The sequence below is a fragment of the Dasypus novemcinctus genome, chromosome 27 (genome assembly GCF_030445035.2).
Source record: "Dasypus novemcinctus isolate mDasNov1 chromosome 27, mDasNov1.1.hap2, whole genome shotgun sequence".
NCBI classification, from domain to species: Eukaryota; Metazoa; Chordata; class Mammalia; order Cingulata; family Dasypodidae; genus Dasypus; species Dasypus novemcinctus.
In genome coordinates, this window is record NC_080699.1 from 42,628,672 (window position 1) to 42,655,419 (window position 26,748).

The window sequence follows — 26,748 nt, forward strand, 5'->3', positions numbered from 1 at the left end:
ACCTGTCAGTAAATTTATGAACAATTAGAAAATGAAAGTACTTTCCAGGGAGCGATTTGTGGGAGCAATAAAATGCTCATTTTTTTCAGAAATATAATAGGACAACAACTTTTCTCTTTTCTTCCCCCAAAACAGATTTTGCAGTAATTAATCAGCTCTGTTTTGTTGCTGTGGTTTTTAATGATTCTGTTCTTCAAAATGCACCAGATAAGCACAACTATGGGCAATGAAAGAACCATTTAAAATTTCCAGGAGAAGTGAAGCTTGGAACCCAGGCTGCTTGGCGTTTCACAGGTAGTCACACTGCTCAATAAACTTGGGTTTATGCACTCTGTCTCAGGGGTTTTACCACTCAAACAGATGTCAGCATTTTCTCTTCTGGAGCAAACTGTAAGCCCAAGATATCTATTTAGAATGTATATGATTTTTTCCTTTGACTAAACAAATGACTTGAGTTCTCCTTTTAACATCCTACAGTAATAAAAGCTGACAAAAATAATAATCAAACTGTATATAACATTGTATTCTGGAAAGAAAGTCTCTCATCTCCATTATTTCATTTGAAAGACCATTTGAGTGAATATTTTCCCCAAATTACAGTTGAGAAAAACTGAGGCTCCAAGAGATCAAAGCAATGGGCTAAGGCAACATAGTTTAGAAGAAGGGTTGGATGCCAAACCCAGGTCTCCAGCCCAACTCATTTCCTTGCTCCACTGAATGAAGACACTTCCCCAACACCAATTAAATCAAATGATGCTCTCAACCATGATTGGCACACTTTGCCCATACAAAATGGGACCTCATAGACATAAAGGGGGACTCATCATTAGCACCACCATGGGCTGTTTTCAGAGAGGACCACACAATCTAAAAGCCCTTTAATTAATCCCCAAGTTTCTCCTCCTTTGCTAGTCCTTTAAGGACAGCCCCAGTCAAACCATGGAGCCCGTCCTCCCAAATGGTAAGCTTCTCAGTTCTGCTGCCAAGGAAAACATCAATTTTCTAGCAGAGACATGGTTTTTCTTTTGTTGTTCCTCAGAGCAATTGCTTAGTTCCTCTCCGTCTGCTATTTTACCCTTTCCTTTTAATCTTTTTTTATTTTTATTTTTCATCTCAAGACCTTCTTTTTTGTGTGCATTTCGCTCCTTCAGTGGCCTTTTTATAGATTTTCACACTTCTCTCTCCTCTTTTCATGTTGGCTCTTTTGTGAGGAGCCCTCTTTCTTAGATCGTCTTTGTTGTCTGACTCCACTTTTTAGGACGCCTTCCCCTCTGTTCATTGTTATTCTCCCCGAGATTTTTCTCTTGTCACTCTATGGACTTGAATTTGATCTTTGCTGCTGGACTAAAGCTCTGTCATCCTTCTATGTTTTCTTTGTGAACCATTATTTTTTTTTCCTCACCATTTCTCTTGGAGCTAAAAACATACAAAAAATGGCAGACTATGTTATCCATTCGGTGGCCTGTGTTTTGACCTAAATGTCTGTTCTCCCTTTGACAATCCATGATTTTAATTGTAGCTTCATGAGTGTCCTAGAGGTGAAAGGAGACAATGGATGGGATCACTCCCCACCACTGAAAATCAGTACTTTTCATGTGATATCTACAAATTCCACCTAGGGCAATTCATGCCATGTATCTGAAACAAAAGGTTTTAATAGACAAATCACAAAACTATGGAGTTTAATACTCTTTAATAACATGTATTCATGGAGAACTTGGGGTATGGTTCATAAAATTACAGGAATGGAGAGGTTTGCAGTGGGGGGAAGGATGTAAACTGAAGTATAATTTATGTGCAGTAAAGTGCACAGATTTTAAAGTTACAGCTAGGTGAATTTTTATATGTGTATTCACCTATGTAACCACCACCCAGATCAAGATGTAAAACATCCTTATCATTGCAGAAGTTTCTATAATGTACTTTCCCATTTAATACCTCCCCAAAAGTTTACTGCTAATTTTACAGTCTTGGATTTTATATAAATGGGATCATTTGATAGATAGTCTTTTGCACATCTCTTCTTTTACTCAACGTATTTGAGATTCCTTCATTTTGTTGCATGTATTAGTATTTGATTTATTGTATTGCCATGTAGATATCCATTGCATGTACACCATAATTTATCTATCTATTCTTTGGTTGATGACCATTTAGCTGATTTTGTGGAAAGAAAGTTGCTATGAACATTGTTATTGATGTCTTTTTCTGTGCGTATACTAACTAATTTCTCTTGGATAGATATCTAGAAGTATAATTATTGGGCCATAAGATAAATGCATATTTATATGTAGTAAAAATTACCAAACAGCTTGCCAACATAGTTAACACTCAGTAACAATATGTGAATGCTTCAGTTGCTATACATTCTCACCAAGACTTAAAATCATGTGTCTTTTTTTCTAATTTTTGCTATTTGATAGGGGTGAGAGGAGGTTAGAATTTAAGAGCCAAGTAAACACTAAAACTTAGAAAGCATTGCATACTCCAAGCTTTCAAATACCTTGTGTATCTAACATATCTGACATAAATTCTAAAATTTGCCTGGCCTCCCTGCTTTATAATGTTCTCTGCTTCTTCAACTCCTCTGTGGCTGACTACCACCTCACAAACCCTTGCAGCTCTGCCATCTGGACTAGCTGAGCACCCCAAATTTTTGGACCTTTCCTATACTTCAATTCTCAGCTGAAACAGCATACTTCAAAATACAGGGTCTGACTTCCCTAGGGGTTGCTAAAGGGCCATGCAGTGTAACTCAGAAGTTGGGGAGTTCACTCCCTAAAGAGAAAATGTACACCCAAGGAAGACAGGAGACAAAGACAAAGCTAGGTCAACAAATCCCCTCTCCATTCTCCCTGAAAATGATGGCTCCAAAGCACAATCCCTCTCTACAGCCTTTCTGCAGACTTCTTACACCACAGAGCAGAACCCTCTACCAAGTGACTATGCCTCTTCATTGCTCATTGCTAAGTAGCCAACTTTGGATGGACAGCCACTTCTACAGCTTCCGATCCTCTCCTTCATTCCTTTTACCTTCCTTTTTTCTGTCCTAGCATTTCATCACAAAAATAATCAGTCAAAATTTAACCTCTGCCTCAGGATCTGTTTTCTAGCTCATAACCAGTATATAGATTGGTTAAAATAATTCTTAATAGTTTAAAGGGACCTTATCAATATTACCAGTCCAATTTCTAAGAAATCAAATTATGCCTTTACTAACTGGAACACTGGGGCCAAACAGAAAAAATAAAAATCTTACCTGAGAGATTGGATGACCAAGTTCTAGCCTTGGCTTTTATTTTTGTAACTTTCAATGCATCACTCTATTCAATGTGTTTTACTTCTTGTGAACACACTCAAGGATGTGGTCAAATGTAGGAGATACTCTATGTTAAGGGAGTCTTAGTAGCAAATATGGAATCATGTGAAATCACCTTGACCAGTAGGGATTGCTCTCCTATTTCCTTCAAAGAAAGGCATGCCTTAGGAATAAGAGCATCATAACATTGTCACTATGATTTAAATGCAGACATGACATGTTAAATAGATTCCACGGCAAATGAATAAATCATAAAATAGTCAACCATGATATTTCATTTGGTGGAGGTGTATCTTCCTCTTTTTTTCTCAGGCCAATTTTCCTAATGCTTTCATGTTCTCTCTCTTTTCTAAGCCATCTTCTGCATAGCTCTGATTTCAGTCCTTTCCGGTGCTGATAGCATTAATCTGTTCACTTATAATTTACTCAATAAGTGCCTTTTATGTACTAGGTACTATGTTTGCTACTAGGAATAAAATAGTAGGCATAAATAGCACAGTTTTCACCCTCATGGAGCTTAACGTCCAGGGAGGTGAGATTATTTATTAAATAATATTTTAGTTTGCTAAAAGCTGCCAAACGCAATATACCAGAAATGGGTTGACTTTTAAAATGGAGATGTATTACATTTTAGAGCTTACAATTCTAAGGCCATAAAAGTGTCCAAATCAAGGTAGTGTCAGGCAATGCTTTCTCACAGAAGACTGGCACATGGAGGCGTCAGCTGGTCTGTCCCTTCTCTTTGGGGTTCCATTGCTTTGGCTTCTGGCTTCCTTTCTCTCAGCATCCATTAACTTCAGCCCCTTACTCTCCTGGTTTTCTCTCTCTGCTCCTTGAATTCTTCTCTGTACTAATGTGGGTTTCTCTCTGTGTCCCTCTCCATATTTATCCCATTTATAAAGGACCCCAGGAAGAGGACTAAGACCCACCGTGGGTCATGCCCTATTAAAGTAATCTAAAGAAAAGTTCTCACCTAAAATAGGTTGATATCTACTGGAATGGATTAGCTCTAAGGACATGATTTTCTGCAGCTCAACCAGTTCAAACTGTCACAAATACTTAGGAAAATGCATGCAAGACAATGCAAGATTTTTGACATCCTAATTATAGACAAGATTGGATTAGTCAGGGTATTCAGAGAAGACTTTGCTGGGGAAGTGACAGTGGTGAAGAGATCTGGAAGATAAATAACTCCTAGTTGACCAGGAGAATGAGGGAGGGAAAAACATTTAGGGAGAAAGCAGCACATGCAAAGGGCCTGAGGCCAGAAGGAGTATAGGAAATAAGAAATTCTGAATGAAATACACTGGCTGGATAAAGCTCTGACTCAAAAGTGCAGAGGGTTCTCCCATCAGGCTAGAGAGGCAGTGACGAGTCAGAGCAATCAAAGAAATGTAGGCTGTGTTATAGATTTTTACAGTTTTGCTTGTAACAATAGAAGTCATTTAAGTTTCTAAGTAGTGAATACACGGCATTGGCCCTTAGACATATTGCAGACTGACTTTAAATAATTAGGTTATATCAGTGGAGAAATGGTGACAGTTTTTATTCTTTTTCCTTCATTTTTCTGTTGGGAAGAGTTTTATGTTTCTTAAAAGATATTTTGAATAGCTTAACCTGAGTTATGGACTCATTTAATGTTTCTTTCTTCCATTCTTTGTCCCTCTTTTTAAAGAACTGCTTGCCTTCCCTATTTACTTTTAGGGTGATTTTTTAAAAAGAACCATGCAATACATTTTGAGGTGAAACTTAGTGGATGTTTTTCTGATAAATTAGAGGATTTAATTGACTATTTTATCCAGATTGATCTGTTGAATATTTCCTGAAGACTAATTTTTTAAGCAATGACATCTGATAGCTTCAAATGGCAGTAACTTATTATTTCACTAAGCTTTTGTACTTATATTTTTCAGAGGAAAAAATCTATTGTAAATTTTAAATAGCCCATACAAAACTATATTGTGTGCTGACCTATGACTGTTAGCAGCAGCATCTTGGAAGAACAGATAAATAAAATTTATTTACTAAATGAAAAAAATAAAATAAACAAAAACCACCACTACCACCATCACCCATAAAACTTTCTTATGCTCAATCCATAATCTTCTCTCTTCTGCCTGCTAATCGTCTATGTCCAGAGCCAACACAGTAACCATGTTTGAAGACGGCACAGATTCCATCAGCTTTTGTACCTGAACAACTACATGGAACATGACACTTTCTCCTTGCCCACCTTCTAGACACTTGGAATATATAAGCAAGAAATAAAGTTTTCATGTTAAGTCACCAATATTTTGAGCTGTGGGAAACTGGAGTGACCTTCCTTGACATTCCTGGCTATGGGAGCGAATAGAAGAGTGGTATCTAAGAGGATGGCCATGCTTTTGACCTATGGAACTGGGCAATCACTAATGGGGACTGAATGTAGGGCAGGTTTGAGTTCAATTTTCAACATATTAAGTTTGATTTTCCCCGAGATACCCACGTAGATATGTATAACAGTCTGTCTAATTGGAAAGTGAATAAGTAATCACTGGCTATACTACATATTAACTGCATTTCCACTTAAACACTAGTTTCTATTGTTTTAGCAGTGCATGCTCTATCTTCTCTCAAGATTGAAAACATTCTTGTACATTTCAACCAGGCTTCCAAAGTTCCTTACATATTATGATTATAACTTACATTCAGTAAATAGTTAGGAAATTCGAGTTCTTAAGAAATGGGTCTTTGGTAATCAGGAGTCATAGACCTACTCAGAATGTCTTAAAATATTTAGGGTAGTACCAGACAAATGGTTGAGCTACTCCTCTACAGCCATATCCCGAAGTGTACTTTTAATTAATAACAAAGAAAACCCCATAATTGTGACTAACCTCTTTTTTCCCCAATATCCTCTATCCTGTTAAAAACATAAAACTGAGAGCAAACCTTAGAATGAAAGTGGGTTCAACTTAATTTCACTGAACAAGCATTGTTGATTGCTCTTATCCACACGGTACATTCTAGGTGCTCTAGGTGTTGATATGACCCAAAGGACAAACTCTGGCCTCCAAGGGGTTGAAATACATGGGGCTGTAGGGAAAAAAGTCTACAAAAGGAAGACTTACAATTTACATCATTTTTCCTCGTATGCAGTGCAGTGCCTAATAGGGAGAAGATGTCTGCAAATTCTCCTTGAAGATAGATACTTCCTCATAGGAGATGGTAATAAACATTTTGGTGAATGAACAAGTAAACAATGACTAAAATACTACATAAATAAAATAATCTGTGGGAGAATAAAAAGTATGATAAAATATATAATTCCAGGAATAAAAGTCTAGAATTTTAGAGAAGGAAGAGGCTTCAGAGGACTTCTATTCCTATGTTTTATGAGAAGAAAGAGCTACAGGAAGGCTAAACCATATGCCTAAATTAACAGAAGTGATGGATCCTGGAATAGTTTTCTCAATGCCTTGACTTACCATATGTTTTTATAGCCATGTGATAATCATCAACAAACAGTGCTCTAGTCTCTTGAGCTGACAGGATGCTGACTATAGGATCATACCTAAGGAACTCAGAAGAAGCCATATGGAGATTTCAACATGCATGGGAAGGAGCAGGCTAGTGGTCTGAAAATGCATTTCTGCAAAGCCACGTGTTGGATTTACTAAAGGAGGGAAGCACTAAGACTCTGATAAAAACAGGCTTATGGTGGAGAAAGCTCAGGCAGCTTGCCAGAGGCATGCTATCAAATATTGTCATCTGAACTCCTTACCTGGCTGTGTGCAAGGTGACACCTGGGAAGATTTGAAGCCCAGCAAGGCAGGAATACAGCTGGAATACTTTTCACCTGGAGATGTCTCACTGACACCTGTCCCCATCACTCATTAACATAAATCACCCTTAAAATTCTTCCATCCTTTACCCAGCTGTAATTTTTGGAACCTAAAGTTCCTGAATCCAAACAGAATCCTGTTACTGTTGAGAGCAGAAACCTGCATAATCATCATGTTTCTAGGCTAACTGAATGTAAATATATGTAAATGCCCTGGTAAAGTTGGCCTGGCCCTCAGGCCTTTCCTAGGAGGACTTTCTGCTGCAAAAGTTGAACAGTGTCTGCTTAGAGGGAAAAGGATTAAGGAACAGATGGAAGAGAAGAAGGTATGGCAGGTAACTTTAGAAAGCAATAAAGTGGGAAGGGAAAGTATAAGCATAACCCTCATGCAAGTAAGCAAGAAGGAGTAAACAGGAGAACCCTGCTAAAGTAACAATGGGATTGCTTTTTAAGCACGGTTGCTGCAGTATGGGATGGATCTTCTCCTAGAGGCATAATATCACTACACAGGCAATAGTTTCTGAGAAAATGGGAGCATGCTCCAAATGGTGTTATACCTAGAAATTATTTTTGTCTTCCCTAAGGTCAGACAGGTCTATGAAATCCCTCTTGCAGCTGTTACAATAGGCATGTTGTCACTGGTGTTTTCGATGCAAATCTTAGAAGAAAATTTTCACACCGGAAAAGTTCCCTGCCCAGTATTTCATAGATATCCGCAGTAGCCAATAGGAATGGAACTAGAGCAAGATAAATATTGTAGATGAACTTAGTAGTATCCAGAGGTCTGAGTGTTGAAGACATACGGAAAACTGTAATTAGCATGTCATCCATAGTAAAGGAAAGGAGCAGGTGATGTGAGAAGGCAAGTATCAGTGGGCAGCTTGGGACAAAGTGGAATAGAAGACAGCATTGAAGCTTCAGAATCAGGACAATGGTAGAGGGGCTTCCAGGCTGGAGTGAGGTGAGCACTGTTTCAATTCCTCCAGACCTAATAATTTACCCACTGAGGAAATAGTCATAGCCAAAACCTTACTCACATTTATTATATACATGCCCACCTAAGCTTAAATCAATTTGTTTCATATAATAAGCTCAGTTCAATTCAACCACACATTTTCATCACTTCATCATTAAATATTTATTGATTACTCACAGCATGCCAGACATATTCAATAAGAATTCCTGGGCATCTAATCTCTGTGAGGTCCTGTGCCATATATTGGAGGAAAGTTTACTTCCCCACAGAGGTGAAAATGTTATCCCCGTCTTGCTACTCGATAGTTCCAGAACAGGGTGATAGATACCTGGGGTGACTTGTGGTGATAGATACCTGAGGTTAAAAAGTAGCACTTCCAGGTGTGGACAAAGGATGGTCCCTGGACAAGTGGAGGCCACAGGGCACCCTGACTCTGTCTTCTTCCTTCTTCTGCTTCTGGTGTCTTCTGGTCCTTACGGTGAGAAGATAAGTGGTCCATGGAGGGAATGGTTCCTTCTATATCATGGGCAGTCATGAGGTGTCCATTCCAGCCAATTCATAGCCAGTAGGCCCCAACTCAGCAGCCCCAACTCAGCAGACCCTACCCCCACTGAAGTGTGGGACCACAATGCATAGCAGGGTCTCCATCTCAGAGACCTAGGCCCAATTTCCTCAAAACCCTGTGAGCCACCATGATATCAAATGCCTTTGGATTTGAGATATCACCACATCCTCAGGCAGAGGGACCCTGGCCCAGAAGTTATGAACAAAGAAGGCAAGCCTTCCAATCCAGGCGAGAAGCTGTCTCACACGGTTAAGGAAGGGAACTGTCAGGCACACTTTTCTTACTCAGCCTACCTATGGCTGCTGGCCCTCAGCTGCCAGGCCTTTACCTCCTACAGGGCAAGGCTACAGAAATCTCACTTCTGGGCCATCTGGCTCGAGGGCCTTCCACCCCTGCTCGGTGCTTTTTCAAAGCAAGTTTCCTTTGAAAGTTGCCCTGGCACCTGCTGGTTGCCCCTGGTCTTTCTCAGAGCTACCCTTGGGTGTCTTTTTAATGGTCTGACCTTAATTGCATTTTCCTGTAGACGATATGGCAGCCAGTGTGCAGTTTAATAAAACATTTTCAAGCTGCTGGGCCCATTCTTCCCTCTCCACCTACTTCTTAGGTACTAGAAGAGTTTAAGCCTTATTTTTAAGGTGATTGATTTGGTGTGTTTTCCACTTTATTTCCTGCTGTGGGGACATTTTGCCTCTATGTGTGATAATTTTTTTAAAGGAACTTTGATTTTCTTGTCCCCTTGCTTTCTACCCTGCTGTTGTAGAATCAAGGACTGGGATGTTTTTTTTCCCTAAAGTAGCTATTTTGCTTTCTCTGATTCTGTTATTAGTTTTTGGTACTTTGGATTAGCCATCTGGGGCACAGGGCTTATCATTTAGCACTCGATGTCAGTGGGTCATTGGAAGTGGGCTCTTGGGGACACGTGGTCTGCAGCCACAGACTTTTTTTTTTGGAACTGAATTATAGACTTCTTTATTTTTGTTGAGATAGCAGATAAAAGAAATTAATTTAAAATAGAGAGATGACATTTGGTATGTAGTACTTTCTCTTAAAGATTCAGCACTTTAGGATTTGCATTTCTTAATATAAAATGGAATAAAGTTTTGGGGACAAGGGATGTATACACAAAGTTACAGACACATATATATTCAGAAGAGCATCTGGTTCTTCAAACATAATCCACAAAATCCAATATATTTGATTAAAGTATATGGAACCAATGATGACCTTTTTATGCAAAAAAACCTTATCAGGATGAGTAGAGGGTTAATATTCCAAATATTAGAAAACCACCCTAGCATAATTCCTGGAATTCAAATTCAAGACATTTTTAGGAATAACCTTAGCAGCTTAAAACAATGTTAATCTGTTTCATTGTACTGTACATATAGGGGTATAGAGTTTTGTGCACTAAATGTTCAGCAGCTTGATAAAGGAGGTAGAGCAGGCTTGATTTCCCACATTTTATAGATAAAGGTACTGAAACCTAAAGTCACACACATTTAAGATCACAGAGCATATGGACAGCCAGTTTGTATATCTTCTATCTAGAAGCAGCATGCTTTGTGGGTTTCTATTCAACATATACTTAAATTAAATCATTAATTAAATCATTAAGGCATCAAGTAAATAATATTGCCTACTTCATTGGATTAACCTTGTCATTGCTACATGTCTAAAACGCAAGGTCAACCATCATTTGCCCGGGGAATGATTAGTTCTCATTGGTGATAGAGGGAGGAGGGAAGGAGGCATGAGGAAGTGTGTATCAGTTTGCCAGAGCTGCTATAATAAATACTACACATTAGGTTGGTTTGCACAATGGGAATTTACTGTCTAATGGTTTTGGAGGCTGTTAAGTCCAACATCAACTATCAGCAGGCCATGCTTTCTCTCAAAGACTGCAGGTGTCTGGAGCATTATGGCAATCCTCTGTCACATGACAATCTCTCCTTGTGTCCACTCTACTGGGTTCTGGCTTCTGCTGACTTCTGGCTTCTGCTGACTGTCTGGATCCTAATTTCCTTGGCCTTATAAAGACTTTAGTTGCATGGTTTAAGACCCACCCTGATTAAATTTAGCCTCATCTAAATAGGATTTTCAAAAATCCTGTTTTGAAATGAGTCCATACCTTCACTAACAAAAACATCTTCAAAAGTCCTATTTATAAATGGGTTCACACCCACGGGGATGAGGTTTAAGCCTTGACAATTTCTTTATGGGAGGCATGATTCAATCCCCAGCAGGTGGGAACCAGAAGCCTTCCCTGCTCATGCTCTATTTCACCCATGTGACATTGTGTTAAATAGCTATTCAGGATGAAAGAGCTAAAACAAAGCAGGCAGACAGAGGCCTTCAAGTGGGGCAGGGCCATTTGAGGGGAGAATTGCGTTTGCACAGGTGAGGAGCCCAGACCTGGAACCTGAGAAGCCAGAGGCCCAGGTAAGCTTGGCCCAAGGGGTCTCCTCATCTCAGTCAGGGAAGGTGGTCCTTGGAACACAGTCCCTTTGGCTCTTCTTTCCCTTGACTTTAATCACAAGCTGCCTTTCTTGGCTTGATTCAGTTTCCAATCCGGTTCTTTATTTCATGGACCTTTGCACACATCTTAAATAAGTGCCTTCTTCTGTCTCTGTCCTTTACCACCTTCTTCTAAATTGTCTCTGCCTTCTTGACCGCAAGTCCCACTGCTCATCATCCAGTTCTCTGGGCTATTTAGACTCTTATCAAGAGAGACAGGTGCTCCTTTCCTTCAACAGCTCAGCTTTACTTTCTTTGAAGAGCTAGGTGCCGAGGAAAGAAGTCGTATTTTTTAAATAGTGAATTAAGTATTAAATCTATATCCTGAACCAAAAAATTGACGGCTAACTATGTGTCTGAGGGAGACCAAATATCTTGTCCTCAAGCAACGTGTGCATTGGAAACATTTCTGCACTGTCATGAGATTCTGGGCTGCTGTGGGATTTTTTTACAGCACTCTTAGTTCCATTTAGATTTCTCATTTGGCATTTCTGGGACACAGAGGACCTCGTCTGCCAACCTACAAATTCATTTAAAATCTGTGCATCCCCCCTGAAAAATTCTAACTAAAAAAGCCAAAAACAATTCTATAATTAATGATTATCTCTATTATAAGATAAAGCTTGTTCTTGTTCAATAGTGACCCCGACTGTGGTAACATTTTGAGGACAGCAGCATTTCTGCAGCTCTGTTAATCACCATTCCCACATCAAGCATGGGGAACTCCCCTCTCTCAACTAACAATAAACCAATAATAAAACCCCAGCTCACAGGAGACACATGGCTCATTTACCCGACGGTTTTGTTTTACCCAGGTAGCTGTTATGAAGTCTTTGAGGGAAAATAATCTATCTGAACATAAATTAAGAATTTTAAAAAGCAAAAGAGAAAAAGTGGGAAGAAAGGAGAAGAATTGGAAGACATGGTAAAATCTCTATTCCAACAATATCTTCTTGTAAAGCTGTTTATGATTTTAAAAAAAGGTTAGTAGCATGTATTCCAGATATATTAAATTAAATCCCGGGCCTCTCTCCTTAGTCACAAAAGAGCCTGAGAACGTCAATCCTATCACAACAAAATAGCCCTGGGGAGAAGAAATCCTCCTGGCCCTGTGCCATCCCAGCTCTTAAAAACTGTTAACAGTGGTAATGAGCCAATCCAAGAGACATATTAATAATGACATGAAGAGACACATTTATTGTTGACTGTTGAAATGATGGCAGATTTATTGCCAGCATGCCAGGAGGGAGGGCTTGGCCCAGCAATGGTGCAATTAAAAACAAATTGAATACAGGGACAAAGAATCAATAATCTAACAGGGCAACTTTTAGTTTGCAAAATACAAATATAAATTAATTGACCTGAACACAGTTGCTAACTGGTCATTAACGTCTGCTCACGAGCCAATCAGAGCACATAACCCAACACATCACGTTGCTTGCAGCAGGCTGGGTGCAGGCACCTCCCGCTCTGCCTACCAAGGCTGCTGTCCGGGCATCTTGTTGAGGGTGATTTCCAACACCACTAAAAGAAATCAGCTGTATCAGGAACTTTCTCCAGAAGCTTTAAATTACGGAGTTTTAAAAAATACTTCAGTAGTAGCTTCATTATCAAATAGTTACATGTTTTGGCACCAACCGTGCTAGGCATGGGGAGAACGAAGAAAATAAAGTCAAGGTGGAGTCTGTCTTTCATGATGTGGTTTCCAGTAACTTCCAATACCTTCTCCAGTAAAGCCACCACTGGACTTCCTTATCCTTTAGTAAGAACAGTTGATATTTTTCTTAATCTAGCATGAAATATTAATAATAGCATCTTTAGGAAATTTTTCTCTTTTTATGGATTTGTAACATTCAATCTAAATTTGTTAAAGAGTTACTGATAGGGTAGTTCCAATTCAGATGGCAATTCTTAAGCTTTGCCTGTATGGAAAATATGGAGCCACATCTGGCTTTTGTTCTCAAGGAAATTATAATCTAGGGGAGGAAAAGAGTTAGATCCACCAGTAGCCATAATGTGAAACAAAAAGTTAAGGGCATCATTAGGAAGTGAAGATAAAGTAACATTGTCATTCCAAAGAATAGAAGATTGCTTCAACTGGAAGGTTGAGGGAAGATTTTGGATTTGGGCTAAATTCTAAACTGACTGCTCAATAGGTAACCACTAGCCACATGTGGCTATTTTAAACTAATAGAGTTAAAATTAAAATTAAATAAAACAAAAACTTACTTAATCATACTAGTCACATCTCAAATTCTCAGTAGCCACTTGTGCCTAGTGGTTACTGTCTTGGGTACTACAAACATAGAACATTTCCATATTTCCATCATCATAGTAACTAACTACTGGACAAGATTTTTCTAGAAGGTCTGTTGGATTTGGACAGTGACCAGAAGACCATTCAAGACAAATGGAACTGTGTGAGATATGGAGAAGAATGTTAAGTCTCTGATGTGTGTGGATGCACATGGAAAAGTTTGACTAGTTTCCATGCAGGATGTAAAAATGAAGAAATAGGAAATAAGAGTGGAAAAGCAGTTTGAAATCAGATAACTTAGAACTTAGAAGCTGTAATGATCTAAGACATTTTGACTTTATTTTATAGTTGGAAGGGAATCATTGAGAAATTTTGAGTGAGGAAGTGGCACAAGTAAATGGATGCATCAGGAATATTTAGACAACATTGTGAAAATGACTTACAAGAAGGGGGAGACTGAGGACTAGATGATCAATTAGGATACAACTGCAATAAGCTATAGAATAACTATGCAAAAAGTTTTGGATTCTGCACATTGATGGAGTGGTTGTAAGAACAGAAAAAAAAAGAGATGCTTTATTGGGCATGACATTTGCTTCGATGTAGAAGCAAAGGAGAAAAAGAAGAGCCAAAGGTTATGCCAAGATTTTATACAAGGATGGTGGTTCCATAAACAGAAATGTGGAATAGGCTTTGGCATAAAGAAAATTCCAGATTCCTCTGGAATATCCAAATTGAGAAAGTCATGAGAGAATCAAAATTAGGAGATTGGAATTAGGGAAGAAATTAAGAACAGGAAATAAAGATTTAACAGTTAAGGACATAGCATTAATATTAACAACAAGAAGGCAGTTATAATTCCTGAGATGAATACAAAAGGAAAGGAAAGGGTTAGGCAGGACAGAACCTGACTGAAGAGATGGCACAATGAAATGATTTTGATGATGGAGATAACCTGACAAGGAAAGTGTGTACATTGTACACAAGCTGGTCCATCAGCCATCAAATTTGCTTCCTTAGTAAAAAGGCATGGAATCTAGGGAAATTCAGCAAGAAGCCGAGTATGGGCTTCCATTTTAGACTGACTGGCATTCAGATCACAGTTCTACACTTACCTGCTGGTGACATAGGATATGTTCCTAAGCCTCTCCGAACCTCAAGTTTCCCTATTCAAAGACTTATGACAACGATGCCCACCACTGGGGTTAACTGGAAAACAGACGTGGAAAATGTCTGTAAAATTACTTCCATACTGTGTACTTAGCCATGGTTTAGAATTATTAAGAAAACAGATATTTGACTTCTTTCCAAGTGTTTATTTTACTTTATCTCCACAGCTCTTCAATTGCTCTACTCACAGAAGACGATGATTAGTGGAAGAATAATTTCCTTAAGATACCCTTACTTCTGATATTCCAAAATAGGAATAAGCACCAAGGTTAGAGTTGCAAGACACTGTGTATGAGGGTAAAACTTGTCAACTTGAAGCTTGAATCCAGTGGTAGTACAAGTTAGACTCTTCCAATATGTGTGTGCATACCGTGTATTCCTCTAATACAGGAAAATATTATTACTCTGAATTCAAGCGTTTAACGTGAAGCTGTGTTGTGAATAATTTTGTGTACACTGAAGTTAAAACCTTAAGTGGGATACTGACTATATGAAGCTTATGATGAACTTTATTAGGAGGAATTTATGAACATTTACTAATTTACCCTTATTGGAGGGTATAGCTGTTTGATATGGTTATGAATTTCAAAAATAGTATTAGATTATGTTTATAATCTTGTCTGTACTTGGGCATGATTAAGTTATGATTAGGGCTTTGATTGGGCCATGTAATTAGAGCATTGAGTCCCTACCCCTTGGTGGGTGTGGACTCACAGTAAAAGGCATGGCAAAGAACAGAGATGAGGGTTTCTGATGTTGGAGTTTTGATGCTGGAGTTTGATGCTGAAGTCTTAAGCTGGAGCCCCAAGAAGTAAGCATGCAGAAGAAAGAGAAGCAAGCCCTGAGAAGAGAGGACTTGAGCCAGGAGAGGAATACAGAGGAATAGAGTCATCTCCTTAGACATAGCAGAAACCCCAGGGAGAAAGAGCCATTCACCTGATAGACGACAGCTGACCTTGTAGAGAAAATAGAGGAGCTGAGCCCAGAGGAACCCAGGAAGCCTGAACCCTCGCAGACATCAGCAGCCGTCTTGCTCCAACACATGGAAATAGACTTTGCAAGGGAAGTAACATGCTTATGGCCTGGCACCTGTAAGCTCCTACCCCAAATAAATACCCTTTATAAAAACCAACAAATCGCTGATATTTTGCATTAGCACCCCTTGGGCTGACTAATACAGAGGGTATCATTGCTTCCATGCTCCCAGCAATAGGGGTATATGAGAAAAGATACTTTGTGTTTACTAGAGCTTGTGGGAGACTGGCCTCTTAGGAAGTAAGAGTTCAGGGCGCACACTGGGCAGAACAGGACAGGCCTCCATCTCCTCCTCCACCTCTACATAACTGATGGCTTTGAGAACAGACGTCTTGACAGCTCTGTTTATTTAAGGCTGCTGGAAATAAGGCAGATGGCAGGCCTGGGCAGGGCCCCTCTCCTTTCTGGCTCCTGTACACATCACCAAGCCAGAGCCAGGTCTGGCAGCATCTTTCCAGACCATGCTGAAGAGGCTTTCTGCCTTTGTCTCAGGACAAGCTCGAATGCTCTCAGAGCCAAGACTCTCCAGTGGGATTCTCGTCCTCTGGGCGCACAGGGCTCACCACCTTCAGCAGTGGTATTTTTATCCAGCTTTATATTTCACTGTGGTCCCATGCACCCTGGAAAATACCAGCTCTTCCTTGTCCTAAAAATAGTATTTTAAGTGTTGCAGGAGGAATTGGGCATACCACTCCCCTCTTCTAAAGGCAGGCAGCACATACATATTTAAGGGAAGGTGGGATAGAATTCTGCAAAAGAAATGGGCATTAAACCTATGAAGCTGTGTGAGTGTCTGCACCTGTGAGAGAGGAATGTTTTAGTTTCTCTTGTGAATATGCATGTATAACGGATGCAACTGTGTGTATCTTAGTGTGTGTGTGTTTGTGTGAATGTGTGTGAGCGCATCCATGGGTGTCTGTAAGTGTGTGTGTATGAATGGAGTGTGTGTCTGTGTGAGTGTGTATGTGTGTGTGTTGCTGTGGTCTTACCTCCTAAGCAGAACAGGAAAAAGCCCCATATTTTTCCTCACAATGATGGGAGAAGAGATGATGAAAGGGGAAACCACCTTTTGTCCCCCCAAAATTGGTTTTGGACGTAACAGTATAGAGTTACCACGAAAGGACCCAGTGGTGGGGAGCCTCAGCTCCCTTAGGTTATGGGGTGACCGAGTAAGGACCTCAGAGTGAGGCCTTGCTGCCGGCCTGGGAATGGGCCACGGGGGGCGCCCTCTTTGAACCTGAGGGCGAAGGGCTGGGCCAGGGTCTGGCCCTCCAGGGGACGTCCCTCCTTGTCCTGTGTGGGCAGGGGCACTCAGGAGGCACCTGCCTGAGCTCAGGGTAGGGGCATTCTAAGGTCAAGAGCTTCAGTCTCGGTCCTTCTATGTGCGAGCTGCCTTCTGAATCTACCCTGGCCCTCGAATAAAGAATGTCAATCTGCAAAATGTGTCTCAGTGTAGGTCATGGAGGTTAAAACATTGGGGTGAAAGGAAAAGAGAGGGTGCCTTTTCTTTTCTACCTTCTCCAACTAAGGAAAGAACCCTCCCCTCCCCTCCCAATATGGGTGAGCAAAGAATCAGAGTCACCATTAACCAGTGAGGTTAACAAGAGAACACCAAATGCAAAGGGCTCTGAAGTCGATTTCAGCAAGAAAGAGGATGAGCAAAGCTTCTGATTGACATGTCAGGGAATGGTGTTAGAAAAAACACAGGAGCCAGAGAAATGGCATTCAAACATCTCTTAATAAAGGAACCAGAAGGGACACCATTATCAATTTAGCCCATCTGATTTCTAAATAAAGGAAACTAAGCCCAGAGTGGTTCTTACACTTATTTTGTGCAGTGATCCCCTTTGCATGTCTGCTGAGGCTTGTAGGACCCCCTTAGGAACCTTGTTTTCAAATGCAAAATAGTTAAATCCTTAGAATTAAAGAGTACACGTATGTATTTAAAGAACACTGATTATACTGAATTACATTCTGAACCCCAGGACAAGAATCTCAAGAAGAGATCATCCCGAAGACAGGCCTGGAGATTAGGAGCCTTGTTCAGTCTGGGGAGTGAGTTTTCAGAGGCTCAGTCCTTCTCTTTTCCACCCTTCCACCCTGCCTCTGTGCAGAGCAAGTAGGATTGTAATTTAAAGTAGAGGCAGCATAAATCAAATGCATTTCAGGTTGACTGCCTGGTTTTCTTTAGGCCCATAACTACACATGTTCATTTAAATGACTGTGTAATGTTCTAGAGAGGAGGGGGAAAGCGCAGGAAAAAAGAGGCTAGATACAAAGGAGACAGTTTGGCAAACTTGTGCCGTGTGGGTCTGCTTCCCTGGCCAGACTCCCCACGGGCCAGCCCTGCCCTGCCCTCTGTGTCTGCCCAGCACTGGCCCAGTCCCAGCCACTGCCCCCTTAGGATCCACTTTCTCTGCAGCACCGCAGGACCTCTGTCTTTACCTGTCCATGTACTTAGCTATGAACTGGCAATATTGTGAGCAAAACACTGAATGCACAGTAAAATCACCTGGAGTTAAGCGATTTGCCACTCTTGCCAGCTAGTTTTAACTTGGACAAATCACTTCAAACCATTTGAATCTCAAGTTCTGGCCTTGGAAAGCAGGGACTGTCTCTTCTGTCTTCCAGGGCTTTTATAAATAATAACCGAGAAATAATTCATGAAAAGCGTTTTGTTAACTGTTTGTACTTCATAGCTTTTTCTTGAGACGAATGCTTAACCCAAACGAATATATCTGGTGAAGGGAATTTTAAAGATTTTGTAGCTCTGTCATGTTTGGGCAAGTTTTCAGATCCTGCTGAGCCTTAGTTTCCTTATTTGTAAAATGTGAATATGATACAGACTTTGTAGGGTTCGTGTGAGTTTCAGCTGAAATATTTAACACAGAGGTTGGCTGGTGCTCAGCAAAATCTAGAACTGGGCGGACTGGGAAGTCAGACTCAAAGCCTCTCTATCTGCTAAACTGAACTTCAGGAGCTAACCAGCCTCACCTGGACTGACTCCAGGCTAAAAGAAACAGTCTCTTGCATTTACAGAAATTGTGCAACCTTGATTTCACATGGGAGAAATTAACATAATACATCCTTTCCTACCCTCTGCATATACTTGAGCTTACCAAGAGGAGTTTATTCTACCCCCTGCCAAAAAAAACAAAAACAAAAACAAAAATAAATAAACCTTGGTTGTAAATAGATTTCCAAAATAGTTAAAAAAAGCAAATAGAGAATATCAACATTCAAGGAGCAAAGATACAGCAAATCTTCCTACTCGTATATTTCTAACAAGAACAGCACATACCAACAGATCTCCTTGCAGTTTCAGAATGCCAAAGGGTTCCTGACAATTAGAATGACAATTAGATCCTGCATTCTCGAAGGGACTAGAGTTTTCAGTACTTACATAGGAGGAAATGGTAACGTTTAAAATGTCTATCCCTGAAGGGATGAGATATAGTAAATTAATTATCTTCCTCTCTGTCTCTTTCTCAGACACTCTACACCATTTATTATAGTCCCACCTCTATTGCTAATTTTCTTTCTTGAGCTTTGTCCTTAATTTCTGCTGATACAATGCAGAATCAGTAAAGAAAAATAAAGAAATGAACCCAACAACCTGGACTGTCCCCATTGATCTAAATCAGAGAAATGACTTCAGCCACGGTTGAGTCCATCTTACGGCAGTGAGGTATCTGGGAAGACACCTACCTTGGCATCACGTGTCTGTGGCCCAAGACTGGGCTCTGCCACTAACTGACCAGGAATCTGGCAGGTCTCTTGACCTCCCTGGGCTGCTGCCATCTGCTTTGCTCGGGGCTGCAGCTTCCCGGCTTGCTGGGAGGCTCAGAAGAATCCTGGCTGTCTCCGCTAAGTGCTAACAAAAGTGTGGAGTCCTTGTCAACCCTATTATAACACATCTCCCAGCTTCTCACACTGAAGACCCTCTTCCTCTCCAGAGAACATTTCCAAGAGCTCTGGAAAATGTTATGCTCATCTCCACCCTAACTACTTGAAGAGGCAATGTAATTGCTGCATTTGAACGTCATTTCGGTCACCATTATCAGTTTGTTCTTCCGTTCTTCTGACAAACATTTGTTGAGTGCGTGGACCCTGTGCTACATGCTGGGGATAGACATAAATAAGTGATGGCCCCTGCTGTGCTGTACTGATAGTCTCAGAAAATGTACCTACTCACAAGCTAGTACAGGCGTGCTAAATCTCAAATATACCCCTTCTGGTCTCTTAAGGATTGAATTGTGGCCTGCCAAAAGATATGTTCCAGTTCTAAATCCCAGTCCTGTCTGTCACCTTATTTGGAGATCGGCACTTTGAAGGTGTTATTAGTTAAGATGAAATCAAATATATTAGGGTGGGACACAACCTAATAGGATCAGTGTCCTTAAAAGGAAAGTAAATTTGGACACCACCAGTAGGAGGCTGACAGAGAGAGGGCTGGTGTCAGAGGCAGAGATGATCCCAGAAGCCATGGAACACTGGCTGGTCAGCTAGAACCCTCCAGACTTCAGAGAGAGCATGCCGTGCTAGCATCTTGAGTTTTTACTTTAGCCTCGAGAGCAGTGAGGCTATAAATTCTAACAAAATTCTGTCAATTCTGTTAATAAATTCTGTTGTGTAAGCCAAGTAGCCCATGGTAATTTCTCATGGCAGCTCTGGCAAACTAACACATAAGTAGTCTTAAATTATACTTTCTCCCTAGTGCTATGACAAGTTTGCATATTCTTTATCCCTAAACCTAACAAGCCTAATACTACTTTCCCAGAGGTAGCCTGTCTTAACATTTTTTTCTCAAACTCAGCACGAGGGGTATTATCCCTGTACTTCGTCCTCTTTTGGGACATTGGTCTTATTCTTTTGCATTTCCTTCGGATGGGTCCTCTTCATTTCTACAGTTCCGTCCACTCTGCTCTCCTCACACCTGTGGGGTGATGCAAATAGCCTGGTTCCTGTCCCTCCAGCCCCTCCTCCACTTCCTGTGCAGTGCTGCTAGTTTGATTTTTTTGCCATGACTAATCGTACCCTACAGGGACGCTGCCCCTGGCTCTGAATTCCCCTCATGCCCAGGTGGAATGTCTGGGTCACACCATCTCACAAACTCCCATGGTGCCTTGAATGGATCTCCTAAGTGGCTTCTAGGTACCTCGGGTATCAGGGATATTTTATGAATGCAGCGTCTTCTCTCAAAAAGGACTTAGAAATTAATTCCATCAGATATGTGGCGAAGACCACCCTACAAAGCAGTACAGAACAGGCTCAGGGGGTGATGAAAGAGCCTCTCTCAGCAATTCACACTGCAGGAGCAGAGGACAACAAAGCTGGGACGCCCCAGGGGATTCTCCCCCTTCTGTAACGGCACCGGCTGGCAGAGGTAATGAGAGACGAACATTCTCAAATGGACAGAAGATAAATAAGCAACTTAAAAAAAAAAAAAGTCAGACAAGTTGCAGCTCGGAAATTTTTCAGTTTTTCTCATTGTAAAATCAATATCCATCAGCAGTGTGAAATTAAAGGAAAGATTAGGCCTCAGTTTTTTACATGCCTTATTGTATTCCAAAAGCTTTCTACTCAGTCAGATAAATCTTCTTTAAGAGGATTAGGAAACTTTCATTATCTTTATCTAACCTGAACTAACACTAACTCTGAAAAATTAATCTATGGACTGGACAAAAGCCGATAGCTGCTGGGAAGGAGGACGCTCGGGTTTCTTCTTAATTGAGTGGTGGGGTCTCCGCTTCCAACCCCTGGAAATTCAACTGGTTTCCAAAGAAGGAGCAAGTCACCCTATTGCTCCACAAACAGAAGAGAATGCAGCTCCCCGAGCCACCGTTCTTTAGCCTAGAAAGGCCAATCTGCCAGATGTTCTGAACGAAGCTTCTCGCCTCCCCCTCTCCCCCTTCCTCAGCTTTTGCACTGGGTTCCGCAGGCCACAGGCAGAGCCACGAGAGACGGTGGGGAATTAGGCTCTAGAACTGAAGACTGCTGCCCTGCATCCCTGTTTTCAGACACTTGCCGACCCCAAAGCTGTGAGGCCCACAAGGAACCACCAAGGCTTCTACAACTCCCTCCCTCCCCAAAGCTCTAAGTGAAGAACACGATCCCCAGAAGCTCGGCACCCAAAGCTCTTTGTGGCCCATCTATGCTGACTTTGGCACTCATACACAGTAGTCTCATTTCCTGAAAAATGATGGCCTTGTTCTGCCTGGGTCTATTTCTGTACAGCACCTGGCAGTTATTTTTTATTTCAGTGCCGCATTCCTCAATTCAAAGAGAGCTGTGCTGTCAAGGCCACGAAGGCACCACCGAGGCCTCCCTCTCAATGCTGAGAAGCTTCCGCTCCTCTGGACCCAAGCCCAGGTGGCAGGTGGGAGAGCTGGAACTCATGCTTCCTTATTTTCTCCACCCCCCAGGAACCTCCTGGAGTCATCCCAGCTCATCTCAGGTAACTGATGTCATCGTGCACCTCCACCATCCCCAGGGGAGGCAGCAGTAGTCATTTTTATCTCCAGATGGCAAGAGCAGACCATGGCCCTGGGTGGGACACGTATGGAGAATGGAAAACAGCAGAGCAGGGAGGCATCTGTCATGGGCTGACAAAGACACCTGAAAGCAGGTGGGCAGACGGAGTGGTCTAAGGCAGAATGGAGCCAAAGTGTCGAGCCACAAGGCAGCACCAAGGGCTGCTGGGACGCAGGAAGAGTGGCGGTCCTGACTGTCCAAACACTGTAGCATGAAGGGACACTAATGTTTGCTCAGTCTCTCCCCATGCAATCAGCTGAAAAGAATATACCCCAAAAAAGGAGAAAGCAAGTTATCACATACTCATACATCAATGTCCATAGCAGCACAGCTCACAACAACCAAAAGGAAGAAACAATCCAATTGTCCATCAACAATGAGTAGATAAACAAGTGCATATTCGTACAATGGGATATTACTTTGCCATAAAAAGGAATAAAATTCTGCTGCGTGCTACTGAACAGATGAACCTCAAAAAACATAATGCTAAGTGAAAATGGCCACAGATTGTATAATTCTATTGATATGTAATGTACAGAATAGGTGAATCCACAAGGCAATACCACTTCTAGGAATATACCCAAAAGAATTGGAAGCAGGGACTTGAACACATATTTGTGCACCAACATCCATAGCTGCATTATTCACCATTGCCAAAAGATCAAAGCAACGTAGTGTCCATGAACTGATGAATGGATAAACTAATGTGGTATATTCATACAATGGGATATTATTCAGCTGTAAGAAGGAGTAAAGTTCTGACACATGCAACAGCATGGATGAGCCTTGAAGGTAAGTTGACTGAAATAAGCTACACACAAAAGGACAAATATAATATGATCTCAATGATATGGAAGAATTAGAATAAGCAAGTTCATGGTCAGAAACTAGAATATAGGTTACCAGGAGCTGGGGTGGGGTAGGGAACAGGGAGTTGATGCTTAAATTGCACAGCATTTCTAGTTGAATTGATTCTAATGTTTCGGTAATATAGGGATGATGGTAGGAAAACACCGTGAATTTAATTAACACCACTGAATTATATATTTGAGTATGGATAAAAGGGGAAATTTTAGGTTGTATGCATGTTACTAGAATAAACATAATATGGAAATGTTTAACACAAACCACGACCTCTAATGTAAACCATGAATTATAGTTAATAGTACAATTATAATAATATTCTTTCATCAATTGTAACACATATACCACAGAGTGCAAGGTGTTACTATTAAGGGGGTATATGGGAACTCTGTGTTTTCTGCTCCATTTTTATGTAAACCTACAAGATCTCTGATTTCTAAAAAAAAAATAATAATTAATTAAATCTAAAAATTGCATTTGTGCTACCGTGCCAGTGCTATACTGATTCAGATTTTTTGAGAGAATGGGAGAGGATATTAGAATTTCCATACCCCTTCTTTTTATATTCCATGGATTTATTTCCCAAGTAGATCATGAGATATCATTTTGATTAATATTCCTCATGGATCTTGGCTCCAGTGCAGGACTGGGAGAAAGTATATAAATGCTTCTAACAATGCCAGAAAAGACTGGCTAAACAGCACTTTGGAACACTTTTTCCAGATAATGTACATCCATCAGCTGTACAAAAACAGCCACAAGTCACGTTGGTTTCCATCAATATGATCAAGTTTTTATTCTGAAACAAGTCTCTGAAATATGATTTAAACCACTGAAAGCAGCACCACATCTATTCTTGAACATATCCTGCTGGGTTGCTTAGGGAGCTCCACCAGTGCTTGCCAAGTGGTGTATTAATGGGAACAGAAGGATTAGGGATAAAATTGAAAAACTTTGTGAAGCTGTTCAGTCCTTCGTCTAGAAGCACCGTGTGGGAAGCAATCCAGGACCTACACTCCATCTCTGATTCAGCAGAGGAAAAGGGCTTTCTGTGTCTCCATAATAAGTAGAAGCAAAGACTGAGATCCCTCTCCCATCGTAACTGGAATGCCAAACCCAGGTTCTGTTGTGACTCACCTTGCACTATGAGGTGGACTCGAGACGTTTTGGGATGATTGTCTGTCTGCACAGAGCAAGTGTATGGACCTTCGTCGTATACGTCCACGTTTTGGATCATGATGCTGTACTGGGTCGGGGTGTTGACCAGGATGATCACGCGAGGGTCTATGGACCACTTGTCGTTCCCAGCATAGAGGATGGTGCTGCGGTTCAGCCAGGCCACCCGGGTGACCCGGTCATCGATGGTGCACCTGTGAGCGAGGCGGAGAGGAAGAGAGAGGAGGCATGAATGAAGTTGTCATTCTGGAAAAAAAAATACCCAGTGCTAAAAGAAGACAATCAATTATTGATGAAACTTCCTGAATATAGGATCAGACTGGCCTTTCGTCCCGAGGAACTGATGAGACAAAACCACTTCTATTTGATTTAAGAACATATATGTGAATATCGTTGCTGCATATTTGCTTTCCATTTTATATTTCCCCTAGGCTCATATGAAAATTAATTTCTATTTCTTGAGCACATGTACTGCCTTGTGGGAACATGGCCCAAGAGCGCCATGGATCTGTATTTCAAATAGGTCACCCATAATGCACAAAGCAAACACTTAACTTGTAGTCACTTCAAAAACTGAACATACTTACCTCAAGACCTCCCTTGTTGATATTCTCCTTGTACCCCCAAGCTGCCCCAACCCTGAAATCCACCATGAGGATTGACAGAATCTACCTCAGAAAGCTGCCGGTTTCTGAGGAAATCACGGCTACTTCTTAATATTTTAGGAGAGGCTCACCCTCGCTCAACACTCCCATCCCTAACCCCTCAAGAGAGAGCTGTGTGACTGACACCACGTCTATTATCAAGGGAAAGCCCTGACACGCCCCTTCTCTTCCTCACGGTTTGAGACCATAGACAAACGGGATTTGCTTCTAGCTGCGTATGATGGAGAGCCTATCAAGCCCATGCACCAGCCACCCTGCCTGCCTGCCAGCCAGGAAGGACATTTGCACAGGGGCTCCAGGAGTGTGGAATATGGGGAGGGAAACTAGAGGGAAGGGAAGCCAAGGAGGGTGTACCTTGAAGGGCGAGCTCAGGTGTCCCCATGTCCCCGCCCACTCTGCAGAGGGACCTGAGGAGCTCAGGTGCTGTCTGGACACAGAGCACGTGGGATGGCAGCAGAGCTGCCTTGCCCCAGCAGGACCCCAGGGAAGCACGAGGAGGAGCTTCTGAGGAGGAGGAAGCACCCTGGGGGCTCCTGGGGGGAAGGGTGCCTGGGCTCACCACCTCCCCAAACAGCAGAGACCCTTCTGAGGGGCTGAGGAGGCCCCGCCCTGGGGAGGGACAAACTCCTTGGGAACGTGGTGTTTTGGCTGGCCTGAGGGGTGAAGGCTCTGGGTGGGGAACAGAGCACCTGCTCCCGCTCAGGGGGGAAAGCACAGGTGGTGAGGCCGTCTTCCCAGGGCGAAGAACAGAGACAGTCCTCACCCCCGGTTGCAGAGGCGTATGATGACCTGCACAGGTGGTATTCTGCAGGTTTCATTCAGCAGGTGTGAGCACTCTGATGTGGGGTGGGAGTGGGGTTAATCAGGTGCTTTCACAAGGTGGCAGGAGGAGTTTTCTAAAGTTACTTTATTTGCTGTTTTTCAAATTACAGAACGAAAATAAGCATTTTCAATGGATATAATTCCAAAATGCACAAAGGATAAACTCAACCCATCCAACTCCTCTGCCCTGAGGTCAACGATCTTGGCAATTGCCAGTTACCTCTCAATTCACATCCTACTCCCCCAAATGCACATTCACACAAATGAAGCTATTGTTAATTTGTTTTTACATGGAAAAAACGAACTCTAATATTCCTTATGCAACCCTTTTTTGTTTTTCACTTGACCATGGACATCCCTGCACATCTGTAGTTAAAGTTTCAATCCTGGCTGCTATTCTAAATTCTTGAGTCAGATGTTTACATATTTACTATCATGTACAACTGAGAGCTTGTCAGAGATGCCAAATATGTTCTTTTTTTCTTTTTGCCTCCTTTTCACCATCGCCATTCTCCACATTACCCAGGTTTTGCACTTGCACCCTGCCTCTGGCCAGGTAATCTATGCTCGTTACCTGCACACAGTCTTTTGCACTGTATTTCCAAATAGGAATAGCTCTAGATAGTGTACATAAATATGCATATATAAACATGTGTATGGACAGATACGTATGTAATAGGCTGGATTTTTATTTTGTTTTGAATTGCATAATAGGATCATATCATACATACTTCTCTCTCCATGTTACTTTTTAAAATAAATAACTTCTATCCACCCCAGGAATACCCCCAACCCCAAAGGAAGTTAAGAACAAATCTACTAGGACGAATGTAGCTTCTTCTAGGCAATGCGCTTGACTTTTTAAATATTTTTCTTCTTTGGGAATAATTTTAGATTTACCAAGGAGGTGCAAAGATTACATCTTAATCTTCTTCTGCAATATGTGGTAGAACTTCAAATTTATATTGCTACATCTCTTAAATTCTTATAAATGTCTGCATAACATTTACGATGTGAATATAACACAA

At 41.3% G+C, this 26,748-nt stretch overlaps 1 protein-coding gene across 5 annotated transcripts in view; it reads right to left on the reverse strand.

Annotated features, from left to right (window-relative positions):
* Positions 1-26,748, reverse strand: part of OPCML (opioid binding protein/cell adhesion molecule like) — a 1,279,663-nt gene that overhangs the window by 206,019 nt on the left and 1,046,896 nt on the right. For all 5 annotated transcript variants that reach the window (XM_058289337.2, XM_058289338.2, XM_071212433.1 and 2 more), the window contains one exon: positions 24,195-24,427. In XM_058289337.2, the coding sequence (XP_058145320.1) occupies positions 24,195-24,427 (233 nt within the window). The remainder of the gene's footprint in view (positions 1-24,194; positions 24,428-26,748) is intronic.